The sequence below is a fragment of the Lontra canadensis genome, unplaced genomic scaffold, assembly GCF_010015895.1.
Source record: "Lontra canadensis isolate GAN:19392208 unplaced genomic scaffold, GSC_riverotter_1.0 scaffold5, whole genome shotgun sequence".
NCBI lineage: Eukaryota > Metazoa > Chordata > Mammalia > Carnivora > Mustelidae > Lontra > Lontra canadensis.
In genome coordinates this window covers 151738-165960 of record NW_022630999.1, presented here as the reverse complement: position 1 = coordinate 165960, position 14223 = coordinate 151738, and the positions used below count along the sequence as shown (strand labels likewise).

The following is a 14223-nucleotide window of genomic DNA, read 5'->3' as shown; positions in this document are numbered from 1 at the left end:
ACAGAAAGTAAAAGAGGTATAGGAATGTTTTTCCCGTTACCAGATGCCACTTACTGGAAAGACCATTAGTATGCATAGTTGTTTTAATGCTGGTAGTGACTGTAACCTTAGTATAATGTAAATCCAGGTCATAATGGAATTTGAAAGCATTAAAAATGGGCTCAGAGTTGGGTATAGGTTAGAGTCGAGACCAGAAATGTGGAAATTAGAATTGAGTGTGCTTTCCTCTCTCCCTCTAACTGCCACTCTGCATGCTGTGCTGTCTCTCTTTCAAATAAGTAAATTAAAATCTTTTTTAAAAAATTATATTGGAGGGTGTCTGGGTGGCTCAGTTGGTTGAGCGGCTGCCTTCGGCTCAGGTCATGATCCCGGACTTCCAGGATTGAGTCCCACATTGGGCTCCCGGCTCCTTGGGGAGTCTGCTTCTCCCTCTGACCTTCTCCTCTCTCATGCTCTCTCTCACTCATTCTCCCTCAAATAAATAAAATCTTTAAAAAAAAAAATTTTATTGGAATACCTAGACAGGAGTATTTTAAATTTGTGGTTGGTTGGTCATTCAGCTAACCAGTTAGAAAATTATCTTTTATGCCCCTCCCCCAGAATAGTACATAATGTAATTTAAAATAGTATAGAAGGGAATTTTTTTAGATTTTATTTATTTATTTTAGAGAGGGAGTGAGCACACGTGTGCACCTAGTGGAGGAGGAGAGGGAGAGGCTCTCAAGCAGACTCCACACTGAGCGTGAAGCCTGATGTGGGGCTCAGTCGCACAACCCTGATGAGATCATGACCTGAGCCAAAACCAAGAGTCACTTAACTGACAGAGCCATTCAGGCACCCATAGAAGGGCTTTTAATGAAAACAGCATTTACTTTTTTTCTTAATCCCTTATCCCCAATTCCACTTTGTAGAGACTCCCACCTTTAATGCATTCTGGTTTTATTTCTAACTCCATATCCTTAAATAATATGCTTCTCTGTGTCTTAATTTATTGACTTTTTATACATTATATTTTGATTTCCTATAATCATAGTTAAGATTTAGTATATATCCTCTCATGCTTCTCATTTCTCCTTCCAAGTTAAATTATATGGCTGTTTCTCTCATTTTCAGACACTCCCCCATTTCCAACAAAGGTAGTCAGTATCTCGGTACTCTCTATTTTAGGAAAAGAATCTTGAAACTGGTGCTTTACTTTTCCTTCTTTTCCCACCCTGTCCCCAACTTAGCTGTAGTTCTACTTGCGATTAACATTTATGTTCTGTAATCATAGTTTATCTTCTGTAATTTAGGTTGATTCTAAAACTTGAAGGCAGAAACTTTATTATGACTGTAAATAGTACTTACTGTGGACCCAGGTGGTGGTGTTCTATGATTATTATTCCTAATGTGTTCCATTTTTACAACCGTGTACCACTTGATAGAAGAATATTCCTCAGTTCAAGTTCAAACAGATGTTTGCTATTTTTACATCCTACTAATTGCTTAACTGTGGTGTCTTTTACCAAGATCATGCCTTTCTTGGGCAATGTCTTATTTGCTGAAGTCTTTTTTTTTTTAAATATTTTATTTTATTTATTTGACAGACAGAGATCACAAGCGGGCGGCGGTGGGGGGAGGTTAGCAGAGAGCCCGATGCGGGGCCCAATCCCAGGACCCTGAGATCATGACCCGAGCTGAAGGCAGAGGCTTAACCCTCTGAGCCACCCAGGTGCCCCTGCTGAAGTCTTTGATTACCTTTTTTCCCCCAAAATCTTTTTGGTGCCTTGATTGTATTTTAAGACTTTATTTATTTGTCAGAGAGAGAGCACACAAGCAGGCAGAGAGGCAGGCAGAGGCAGAGGGAGAAGCAGGCTCCTTGCCCCTCAAGGAACCTGATGGTGGGATTCGATCCCAGGACCCTGGGATCATGACCTGAGCCAAAGGCAGAGGCTTAACCCACTGAGCCACCCAGGCATCCCCCTTGATTATATTTTAATGTTTTTCCAGGCTTCTGGTCTACTGTCTGTAGTCCAGTCCTTTATCTTCCTGGATATCACTCTCCTGGAGGCTTCTGTCCTTTTTCACTTCGAGTCCAAGCTCACTGCTTCTTTGGGCCCGATGCATAGCTGCTGACCTGGGCTCTCATCTCCCTCCTGGGTTTGGATCCACTATTTATAGGACCCCGTGATTTCTTTCTTGGTTTATTTTTTGTTAAAGTACATCTTCATGTCACGTCCAAACAGAAGGTGTATAGGAGGTAAACTCTTTCAGTTCTTGAATGTCAAAAAAAAAAAAAAAGAAAGGAGAAAAACCCTTTATTCTGTCTTAGTGATTTAGCTGGGTACAGAACTCTGTATTAATAACCATTTTCTCTCACGTTTTTAAGACTTTAGTCTGCTATTTTCTAACCACTAGTGTTACCTATTAAAGGTCTGGTTTTTGTTTAGTTGTATGCAGGTGACTTTTTCTTTGGAGACTTTGAAAGATTTTTTTTTAACCTTGAGATGTTGTGAAATACTGTATGTCTCTAGGTGTTATCCCTTCATTCTATTTTGCACTCTGTAGGCCCTTTTTAAAATATTTCATTCATTATTTAAGAGAGAGGAGGAGAGAACACAAGCAGGGGGAGAAGCAGGCTCCTTACTGAGTAGGGAGCCTGATGGTGGAGCTCTATCCCAGGACCCTGGGATCATGACCTGAGCTGAAGGCAGATGCTTAACAAACCGAGCCACCTAGGCACCCCTCTGTAGACCCTTTAAATTTGAAAATATGTGCCTCCCTTCCAGAGTAGGAAGTATTCTTTCTTAATTTCTTTTACTTGCTTTTTTCTTTTCAGAATTCCTTCTAGTTGGATATTGGACTTCCTAGATTTATCTTCTTTTTTATAGTTTTTTATATCCTGATCTTGTCTGTGTCCCTTAACTTTATCTTCTGACTGATGTTAAGTTCTTATTTTATGGCTACAAATTAGAGTTTGTGAAAATTCTTGTTTGTTGCATTGAGATATCCATTTCCTGCAGGACCATTCCTGTTTCTTTTGCAGTTTATATAGGCTTTCTTCGACTGGTGATTTTGGTCAGCTATTTTGTAAGGACTCTGGCTGGTTTCACTTTCTGGTAAGCAAGGAGAGAGCTGGCCATTAACCTCCAGGTTTAGTCCAAGAATATAAAAGTGTTACTATTTTTTAATATTAATAATTCCTTAAATACTTTACCTTTTTCTCCTTCCAAGAGAAATACCCTTCCATCTTGTGTATTTCTTAACCTTGCTCGTCCCATATTTTTGTTTTTTAATTTATTATTCAGTTTGTCCTGGTTTAAAACTGATTTATTAGATTTAATTTATCTACAAAGGATATTATCCAAATAGAAGCTGCTTCTCTGCTGGATGAAAATGAAAGTCTTTGCATATTTCACAGATGTTTTTATGGCACAAGATTTGGGGGTTTTATTTACTTATTTTATTTAAAAATCATTTAGTGACCATTAAGTCTTAAGTTTTATGAAGGCATATAATTTAATAGCTTTTATTTGAGTACTACAAACCAGGCGAAACCTTGGTTTAAAATATTTCAATCTTAGACTAATTTTGCTTAAACTAATTTGAATTTCATGTGACCTGAATTTTTGAAAATTTACGTAGCCGCTAGATACTTAATTGAATTGCTGTAACCCAGGCTGGTCATATACATCACATAAAAGGCAATTTTCTAAGGATATTTCGGATTGAAACGAATTTCCCAGATGGGTTTAAGATAACACACTAGAAAATCTTTATTCTGAACAGCAGATCGTTGCCCTAGCCCTTTATGGGAATTAGAACTAGATCATTATTCTTCATGATGCTGTTAGTAGAGGATATGGTTCCAGCCATATCCTGGCTATACAGAGCAGATCTAACTATACAGATCAGACTTCGTTAGGCAGTCCTAGGCAATGTAGCATATGGTAATTGCTAAGCGTACTGACACCCTGTTATATGCTTTCTGGGAAGGGAGATTATAAGATTTATTGTTCAAACTGAGACACACAGGTGTGGAGCATACTGTTAATGATTATGAGGGGGCAGTAGGCTTAAACCAGGGCATATCATCATCCCTTTTTTAGTCACATGGACTTTTAAGGATCAGAGTCAGTATAAGTCAGATTGCTTGCCTGGTTGACTTGACATTCCTATTCTGTTCCCACTCTGTTTTTTGTCCTATAGGACAAGTTTTGGAGACCAGGAAGTGTGAACAGATGTGCAATAAAGAGCAATGGGATGAATGGAAACTGTATAGGAATCCAAGATTATCTGAATTTTTACATAACCAAACCCTTTTTATGCAGTGTAGTCTGAATGTGTGAAATTTTATCAGTAAATGTTAAATACAAGTTTCACAGAACTGGTATATTTATATTTTAAATATAATTCTTTTTTCAGTTCTAGGAATTTTGAAGAAATACGTTATTGGCATTTTTTCTTAAGGCTATGGAATTATCCATAGAAAATGTCAATCCCAAACCAGTTTTTCCACTATTACAATTTAAATTTCCCTTTTTCTGTCTTTTAATTGTCATATATGTAGAAAATATTAGCTACTTTTAATATCAAAATGTGGAAAACCTCATCCAAATATAAATTATAAGAGTTTCTTTGGACTTTGTTCTAAGTTTTTGTTTTTTTTTCTTTTTCATATTGGGCTGGAATCTGCCACCCTTCCATCCATTGGTTCTAGTTCTGTTCTCTGGAGCAGCATGGAGTAAGTCTTTTCTATTAGAAGGCAGCTCTCATATCTTCCCCAGTCACCTCTTCTAGACTGAATGTTCCTCCACTTTTTATGTGAAATAGTAGCCATACTTATAAGCTTCATATTGATTCCTTTTGAATACATTGTAATTACTAGTGTTTTCTCTAATACAGTTAAAATGCGGTGGCCCCAAATTTTAATTCCATGCCATGTTTGTACGGTAGTGTGCACACCAGGAAGACTATGCTGTACTATAACCCATGAATCAGACACTTCTTAGAGTAGCTTCAGCTTCAGTCAGGTATTTTTTTCTTGGCTATTCTTAACTGTTGGCTCATATTAAGACTTATGGTCATCTAAGACCTGTCAGCTAAGTAACTGTTGGGGCTCTTCTTTTTTTAGAAGGCACTTCTGCCTTGGTGAAAAAGCTTTAGCAAGTATAATTGTGAGTATTTTAGAGAACCTAGAACGACAAATAGACTTTCATATGCTTAACATCTATAAGCCTTGGTTTTATGTAACATAGACTCTCAATTTAAAAGTTAAAATTTTTAAAAAGTTAAACATTACTCTGAAAACCAGCTGGAAATTTATTTCATACATTGGAAAATGTTTTTGCCTCTTTGCGTTTTAAATTGTTATGATTGCAAAGCATCTGACTTAGGTCTCCTTTTGCAACATGTGCTACATTTTTGAGAGAAAAATAAATGTATAATGAAACGCTGCCTGTAACTTGAGTAATTTATTTAAAATAATAGAGAGTCTGTTGTAGATTTTGTGCCCTAGAGCAAGATTTCTCAACCTCAGCACTATTGACATTCTTCGGATAATTCTTTGTTGTGGGTAGCTGTCCTGTGCACTGTAGGATATGTAACAGCATCACTGGCTTCCACCCACTAGATGCCAGTAGCACACACCACCACCTCCTCTGCAGTTTGACCATCAAAAATATCTCCAGACATGCCAGATGTCCCTGGAGGGCAAAACTCCCCCAGTTGAGAACTACGATCCTAGAGTATCAGAAGTATTTAAGTCAACTGGGTAATAGTTTCTGCTTCAAATGTTTTCTACAGTTGGAGTTAGAATTCAGTATTTTTAACATGATTTCTTTGTAGAGATTTTTTTTAAACTGTAGAACATAATAAAGAACTCCACAAGCAACAAATACTTTTTTAAATTCCTAGTTTCATCAAGTTTTCTTTTCTTCCTACTACTGCTTTTTATCCCAGTTTGTCATCCCTGCTTTGTAATACGGTCCATGATTTTAAGCATAGTATGTGTGACTGTCTGATGCATTAAGATTAAGGAATAAAAATCATACAACAGTAACAAATATGGTATTGACTAGGCTTATTGTGTTCAAATACTTGGTGTTTCATAGTCGATAATTAAATTTCTAAAAAAATGTGCTTTTTACTGTATTAAACTCTTAGATTTTAAAATTAAGTTGTATTGTGTTTATTCTTCTACTCCACAATATAGCCAGCAGCCAGCTTCGGGTGTAGCCTACTCTCATCCAACTACAGTTGCTAGCTACACTGTCCATCAGGCTCCAGTAGCTGCTCACACAGTTACTGCTGCCTATGCACCAGCAGCCGCCACGGTCGCAGTTGCCAGGCCTGCTCCAGTAGCTGTTGCAGCTGCTGCAACAGCTGCTGCTTATGGAGGCTACCCCACGGCACATACAGCAACTGACTATGGTTATACCCAGAGACAACAGGAAGCACCACCACCACCACCCCCAGCTACTACACAGAACTACCAGGTAAGAAAACTACTAGTTTCAGTAGCCTTAACACGCAGCCTTCACTGACCCCGGTGTATGATCATAATGTCCAAGCCAGTGTTTGTCAAACTTGGGTCTTCCAAACTATACCTCAGATGATAGAAATGAATGTGTATTCTTAGGTAATTTAGGGGCATAGTCCAAGAATTAAGTTCCCTTGCAGTGAGTTTTTATTAATAATTCCCCAGAGTGCATTCCAGTCCATTTTATATCTATGTCTACTTTAATTAGAAGTAATTTGCTTTAATTACTGGTTAAATATTTAACCAGGGTTTCCAGAAGAATGAAGACATAGGGAAAATGCTCCTTGTTTGTACTATGGCGGTATTCCTCTGTCTCCTGTTTTGAGATCCGTGAGCCTAAACTATATGGGCCAAACAATTACATCATGTCTTTTTGGTACTTTACAAGGGCAGAAATTCTGTTCCCTGCACATTCTTCCTCTCAAAGTCATCTTTCTTCATATGTAACAGAAATTGATGCTGCTCTTGTATCCTGTAGTTGCTTTTGGTTCTGTCTTACTTGGGACATGAAGATCTAATTCCCTTTTATAGTACTGTGTTTGTTATGGTACTAAATTACTACTTATTTAAATTTTATTCTAATCCTTTATTTTTCTTTTAAGATATATTTATTTATTTGAGAGAGAACATGCAGGAGGTAGGGGTGAGGGAGGGAGAGAATCTCAAGCAGACTCCCTACTGAGTGCAGAACCCGATGCAGGGCTCAGTCTCCTGACCCTAGATCATGATCTGAGCCAAAATCAAGAGTCGGACACTTAACCTACTGAGCCATCTAGGCTCCCCTGGTTCTAATCCTTTAATAACCTGTTTTCTTTTTGTTTGCTTTAGGATCTTCGGAACTTTGCCTAGTTTTTCTATTTTCTTTCTAACGTATATGAGTTTATTTTGTTAAGTAATGAATTGACATATAAATTATAATATTAGTATTTTTTATTAATATTTGGCAAGCTGTGGGGCATCTGAGTGGCTCAGCTGGCTGTGTTTAACTCTTGATTTCAGCTTGGGTCGTGATCTGGGGTCATGGGATGAGCCCCACAGTGGGCTCTCTGCTCTTAGTGGGGAGTCTGCTTGAGATTCTCTCTCTCTCCCTTGCTGCTCCTCCCTGTGCTCTCTCTCTAAAAATAAGTAAATAAACTTTAATTTTAAAAATGTGCAGGTTACCAAACTCAGAATTCCTTTTGCCATGTGTGATTGTTTTCATTATGTCCAGAGATGAAATGTAATAAATTCCATTGTTTTTAATAAGGTTAATGATGCCCATCATTCTCTGGGCCTGGCCTACTTCTTCAGCCTCCACCTACATACCTTCCCATCCCTCCTCACTTTGTTTAGTGCCAGAATTCACCCAGCTCACCTTGATCCTCACTGTCTTGGAGATTTATATATAGTGTTCCTTCTACCTGGAACCTGTGTTCCCCTTTCCTTTCCCTGATCCAGAAGTTTCTATCCATTAAGTTAATGATAGTGGTAAATAGGGACACCTAGGTGGCTCAGTCGGTTAAGCGTCCAGGTCTTAATCTCAGCTCAGGTCTTGATCTCAGGGTCATGAGTTCAGGCCCTGCATTGGGCTCTGTGCTGGACATGGAGCCTTTTAAAAAAAAAAAAAAAGTTGTTAATAATAATAATAATAGTAGTAGTAAATAAAGAAGAATGAAAAGCTGGAATAGTCACAAAGCTTAGAACACACAGGTGGTCTTTGGTCTCTCTGAGATCCAATTTTAAAGCAAAACTGCTATGAATTTCTTAATAGAATTTTTTTTTTTTTAAGATTTATTTTTTTGAGTGTGAGAGACACAGTGAGGGAGCAAGCAGGGGGAAGGGTGAGGGAGAGTGAATCCTCAAGCAGACTCCCTATAAAGAATGCAACACCAGACTTGATCCCAGGACCCTCAGATCACGACCCGAGCCTAAATCAAGACTACCGCTTAACCAACGAGCCACGCAGATGCCCCCTTTCTTAATAGGATTTTAAAGATAAGCATTATTTTGAAATGTTTCAGTAATTTTTTTTTTCCCCTGATGTGGAAGTTAAATAAACATGCTGCTTGAAATGGTTTTGACCTTATTTTCAAAGTCCAAAAATAGATGCCCTTTGTTTTGAATTTGACTCTTAAACATAGATCTGTAGTTAGTTTTTTGTTTTCCTTTACACTTTTATAGAGTTAGGGATTTTTTCCTACCACTTCACTTATGGCAAGATCTTCTTTCATTCCCTTTCTTTAGGACTCGTACTCCTATGTAAGATCCACCGCTCCTGCTGTAGCGTATGACAGTAAGCAGTACTACCAACAACCAGCGGCCACTGCTGCTGCTGTGGCCGCTGCTGCCCAGCCTCAGCCTTCTGTTGCCGAAACCTACTATCAGACAGGTGGGTTTTATTAGCATACACAGTTTCATCGAAAACTGCTGAAATACATTATTCAGTGTGCTTCATGAAAATACCCTTTTGAGTCCACCTAAGCTATTTTGTTATTTTACCTCAAGAAGCAAATTCTAGCCATGTCCTTCTCTTCTTCTGCTATGTGCTTTGAGTACCGAAGAGGGAGGGGGCCGTGGGGGCAAATCATAATCATGCTCTTCTCGCCCAGAAATGTATTTTTGTTCCTGGTCTTCAGCTTTACAGTTCTCTTTCTGCTATGAAATAAGCTGTACAATAGGAGTTGTGGTGATAACTTCTGGCCACATCCTTAGCTTTGCCAGAAATGCCCAGAACATACTGCTTGATTGCCTTTGTGTAGCCAGTGGAAACTCTTTGTGGGCCCTTATTTTTAATTCATCTTCCTCTGATCAGTAGTGACAGTTGCTTCTGTTTCCAGCCTCTGATATTACAGTAAATGTAATGGTTCAAATACAGGAAATACTTTGTTTTCAAGGAAGCCTACGTATTTGTAGTCTTTATTTCTTTTTTCTTTTTTTAAAGATTTTATTTATTTGACAATGAGAGAGAGAACACGTGTGTGTGCACAAGCAGGGGGAGTGGCAGGGAGAGGGAGAAGCAGACTCCCAGCTGAGCAGGGGCCCAATGTGGAGTTCAATCTTAGGACTCTAGGAATATGACCTGAGTTGAAGACAGAGGTTTAACCTACTGAGCCACTCAGGCACCCCAGGATTTATTTACTTTGCAGAGCTCATGTGAGCAGCAGGGAGGGGCAAAGGGAAAGAATCTCAGTCAAGAATTGGATGCTTAACTAACTGAGCCACGCAAGCACCCCTTGTAGTCTTTAAAAGATGGATTTTTTGATAGAGATTCTGCTGAGAATTTCTAAAACAAAGCTGAGTTCAGAGAAGCAGACAGTTTATTTTAGTTAATTTTTTAAGGACCATGAGACTGTGGGTAGAGCCTCCGATTAGGAAAGAATCGGACTGGCTTCTAGTACTGGCTTTACCACTAATGTGGGTGAGTGATTTTTACTCTTTTCATCTCTGTTCTCTTATTTGTAAATGAGGTAGTTGACTCTGGGGTACTTCTAAGATTTCTATGAGTCCCATAAAAGTGATATAAAAATATTTTGAATTATAATGATCAACTTTTCTATAGTTTCTTTTCTAATAATTTGTGGGTACACTGATCTGTAGCGAACTTCCTGGTTAATTATCAAAGTTAGATTGTGTTAAAGAGTCAGAAGAGTCTTGATTTAGTCTTAGCTCTGATGTTGACTGTGTGCCTTGTAAGCCATTTAGCTCTTAGACATTAGTTTCCTTTTGTAAAATGTCCTCATCTGTGTGTTGTGTGGATCAGGTTTTATAATTGTAGATAACAGTTTTATAAACTGTTAAGTGCTATTTATTTAAGGTGCCTTAACTAAGCATAAAGTGATTTGTATGCTTTAGTGATCATTAATAAGATTAATTATTAATTTAGGGCTTGATAATAACAGTTCATAAGCTTCTTAAAGCATACATTTATTTTGAATATGGTCAAAGGTAGCGAAATGTGAATGGTGGCCTTTTTTTTTTTTAAGATTTTTTTTTTTTTTAATTTATTTATTTGACAGAGTGATCACAAGTAGGCAGAGAGGCAGGCGGCGGGGGGTGGACAGGAAGCAGGCTCCCTGCTGAGCAGAGAGCCCAATGCGGGGCTTGATCCCAGGACCCTGGAATCATGACCTGAACCCAAGACAGAGGCTTTAACCCACTGAGCCACCCAGGTGCCCCAATGGTAGCCATTTAAAAACAGCTGCACTCAAGCTATTGATATTTGAAGAATTAAGTCAGTGGCACTTTGTGAGTTGGAATTAGACTGACATTCACCATAGAGGAATTAATAAAAGGCAATGAATGGTATATGAACACATCCGATATAATTAAATTTTGAAAGTTTTACTGTGAATTGAAATCATATTTGAGGCTCTTTATTCTGTTCACAATATTAAGCATAACCCTCAGGTTAAACTAACTGACTCAATACACACACATATACACACACCCCTTTACCTAAAAACTTTATTAGTACCTATTTTAAGTGGCATTGCTATTACAGGTAGTTGTAAATTTGGACAAAAATGCCATTTTGGAAATACATGGAAAGCATCTGGGAAGGGATGATAAATGAATTTATGTAAAGGTTATATTTTACTCAGTTGGTAATAAAAATTTCAAACCTTTGCCAGGAAGAAATTGCTGGCATCAGATTTATAGTTGGTGTTTATACTTTTCTAATTTTCAAGAATATTGGTACAATAACTGTTAAGGTTCACCTTTCTCATTTTCTGAAATCTCTTTTCGATTTTAGCCCCCAAAGCGGGTTATAGCCAAGGTGCAACTCAGTATACACAAGCCCAGCAAACTCGACAAGTGACAGCCATAAAACCAGCCACACCAAGTCCAGCTACCACCACTTTCTCCATTTATCCTGTATCTTCCACCGTACAGCCAGTAGCAGCTGCTGCTACTGTGGTGCCATCCTATACCCAGAGTGCTACTTACAGTACCACGGCAGTTACTTATTCTGGTAAGACGGATAAACTGTGTTTGAATGAGTAAACAAAATTAGAAACTATCTTGATGTTCTGTGGAATAATCTTAGTCCCAGTAGCAAGACTTGAATTGATAGGTGTCGATATATATGTATGTATAATGTGACAAATGGACCATAATAAGTTGTGTTCTGGGGCTTTTTGTTTTTTTAAGCCAGGAGATAATTAACAACGTAAAATTCTCTTTGGGCATTTGAAAGCCAGCCATGAGTCCTGGCCTAGCATTGCAGTTAGAAAAAATAACACCTAGTATTTTACAGGGTCATTTTTTTTCTGACTTTTCCAAATGAATTTGAAAATTTCAGGTTAACATTCAAGGACTAACACTGACAAATTGTATTGTTTATTTCAGCCACCAGGGAACTCTTATCAGGAATAAATCTTGAAAATATTGGGTAGCCTTTGTAAATATCCATAAGATTGTTATATAACATACGTCTCTTGGAAGGACAGAATAGCTCTATTATCTTAAATAATTATATGTTTATTTTATTAAGGAAATTACGTATTTCCTTAAATAATCATTATATTAAGAGAAATATCACTAAAATCTTGCTATGTCCACTGTTTTTGCTAATTTCTAGCTAAGGTATTTTGCATTATTTCAGTGATTAAAATCACATGTTGCTTTTTTTGTAGACATGTAACCTTGTACTTCTGTATGGTTTATTTTGTTACGCATTTTATTTATCTTTCTGTACCTTGTCTTGTTCTATGGAGGATTTAAGGCAGTATGGGCAGTTTTAGTTATTTCATCCAGTTTGCTTGTTAAAAGCCTACTAATGAATAAAAATTTTGTTGTTGTTTTTTCAGAGTTTGTTTGCTTTGAGAGAGTGTGCAGGCGTGTGCTTAAGCAGGGGAGGAGAGGGAGAGGGAGAGAGACCACACCCAGCTTAGAGCCCAAAACGGGACTTGATCCCATGACCAGAGACAGCAACCTAAGCCAAAATAAAGTCACACGCTTAATGGACTGAGCCACCCAGGCGCCCTGTTTTTCAGAGATTTTTATTTCTTATCCTATGCTAAATTCTTGTGCTGGGTGCTAGGGATATGGTGATGAATTAGGCTGACCTGGAGTATTTAGTAACAAGTTTTTTGTGGCTGGAATCTAGGATATATGGGGTAAATATCAAGAGATAAGGCTAGAAATGTCATGTGAAAAGCCTTGCAGGGTCTGTTAGGGTGTCTGTCTCTATCTCGAGGGCCAAAAGGGTGCCAAAAGGAGCAGTGGAGACAGATTTATAAGTTAAACCATGCAGAAATGAATTGGGAGTGAGGAGAGGTTGTTAATTCCTAGATCTGTCATTCAGGATTGACCAGATACAACCTTTCTGGCCCTCTTTATCTCTGACTAATTTTTATTTATATCTGATTAATCAGTTATAACTCTAAGTGGAATAATTTTAGTGAGCTCTGACTGAACATTTTTTTTTTTTTTAATGTCCACATTCAACAAAATAAGGAGTACAACAGTATCCTTTCCCGTTAACTGCTTCTGTCTTCCATGTTGTCCTATCTTTTCTGTCTCTCTTCCTTTGTCTCAGTTGCTTGGATATATCTTAAACAGGATGAAGTTAATTATTTTTATTTATTGCTATATTATGTGAATAATACATCATTTAAAACTAGATACTATAGATAAAAAAGAAAACATTAAATCACAGGACATGTACCCCTAGATGCCAATTGCCATTAACATTTTGGTGCATGTCTTTCTCGTTTTCCTCGTGGAAATATACATATGCAGTATATACCTTTTTTTTTTTTTTTTCTTAAATAAAAGTGAATTTGGCCAACACATACTATTTTGTTAGTTGCTTTTTTCTGATTGTGAATGTTTGTGCATGTCACTAAGTATGAGATACATCATTCTTCTGATTTATGTTTTTCCCCAACTTCTTCTTTTAGAGAACTTTAATTCTGCAGAAAATTCAAAAAAGTGTAAAGTCTGTATACCATTTACTTAGATTTACCTATTAATATTTTGTCATACTTGCTTTATCTCTTGAAACATTTCAAATGGGTCAGCATTATAAGTTGCAGATGACCTGGTGCTTTGCCTAGAATTCTTCAGCCTGTATTTCCTAAGAATAAGAGTATTCTGTTACATAACCACATGCAAATATCATTAAAAGGAATTGAACATGAATTTATCTAATTTTTTTAGTTGTCCACAAGTGTTTTTTATGGCTGAGCTTTCTGTGTTTGATGTGTTTTTGTTTTGTTTTAAATTCAGGTTCTAACCAAGGATTGTGGATTATACTTGGTTGTCATATCTTCAGTTTTCTTTAATGTGGAATAATCTCCTGTTTTTATCTTGTCTCCTGACCTTGACATTTTTTAAGAGTTCAGGCCAGTTGTCCTATAAAATCCACAATCCAGATTTATCTGCTTTCTTTATGCTTAGATTTTGTCAGTTTTTTAATCAATAAAACTACCTGAGTGAGCTTTAGCATTTCATCACATCAGGAGCACATAAGTAATGCTATAAATTCCTTATTGATGGCAGGTATAATCACTTATTAAAGTGGTGACTAGCAGATCTCTCCATTTTAAGGATACCTTTTCCCCTTTCTACCTATCCAAATAGTCTATGGGCTTGTTACCCAAACTACTTTTGACTATGGTGTTGGATCCTTTGAAAGTCTCTTAAATGAATCAAGTTCTACAGTGATGGATATAAAATCTTTTTACGTTGATTCTCAGCATTCTTCTCTAAGGAAGCAT

The 14223-nt window shown here is 37.4% G+C and overlaps 1 protein-coding gene across 3 annotated transcripts in view; it reads left to right on the top strand.

Moving 5' to 3' along the window:
• Positions 1–14223, top strand: part of ZFR (zinc finger RNA binding protein) — an 86113-nt gene that overhangs the window by 15747 nt on the left and 56143 nt on the right. For 2 of the 3 annotated variants that reach the window (XM_032851271.1, XM_032851273.1), the window contains exons 3-6: positions 4700–4723; positions 6194–6476; positions 8744–8888; positions 11253–11471. In XM_032851271.1, coding sequence (XP_032707162.1) covers positions 4700–4723; positions 6194–6476; positions 8744–8888; positions 11253–11471 — 671 coding nt within the window. The remainder of the gene's footprint in view (positions 1–4699; positions 4724–6193; positions 6477–8743; positions 8889–11252; positions 11472–14223) is intronic. The other variant, XM_032851272.1, reaches the window with a different exon arrangement.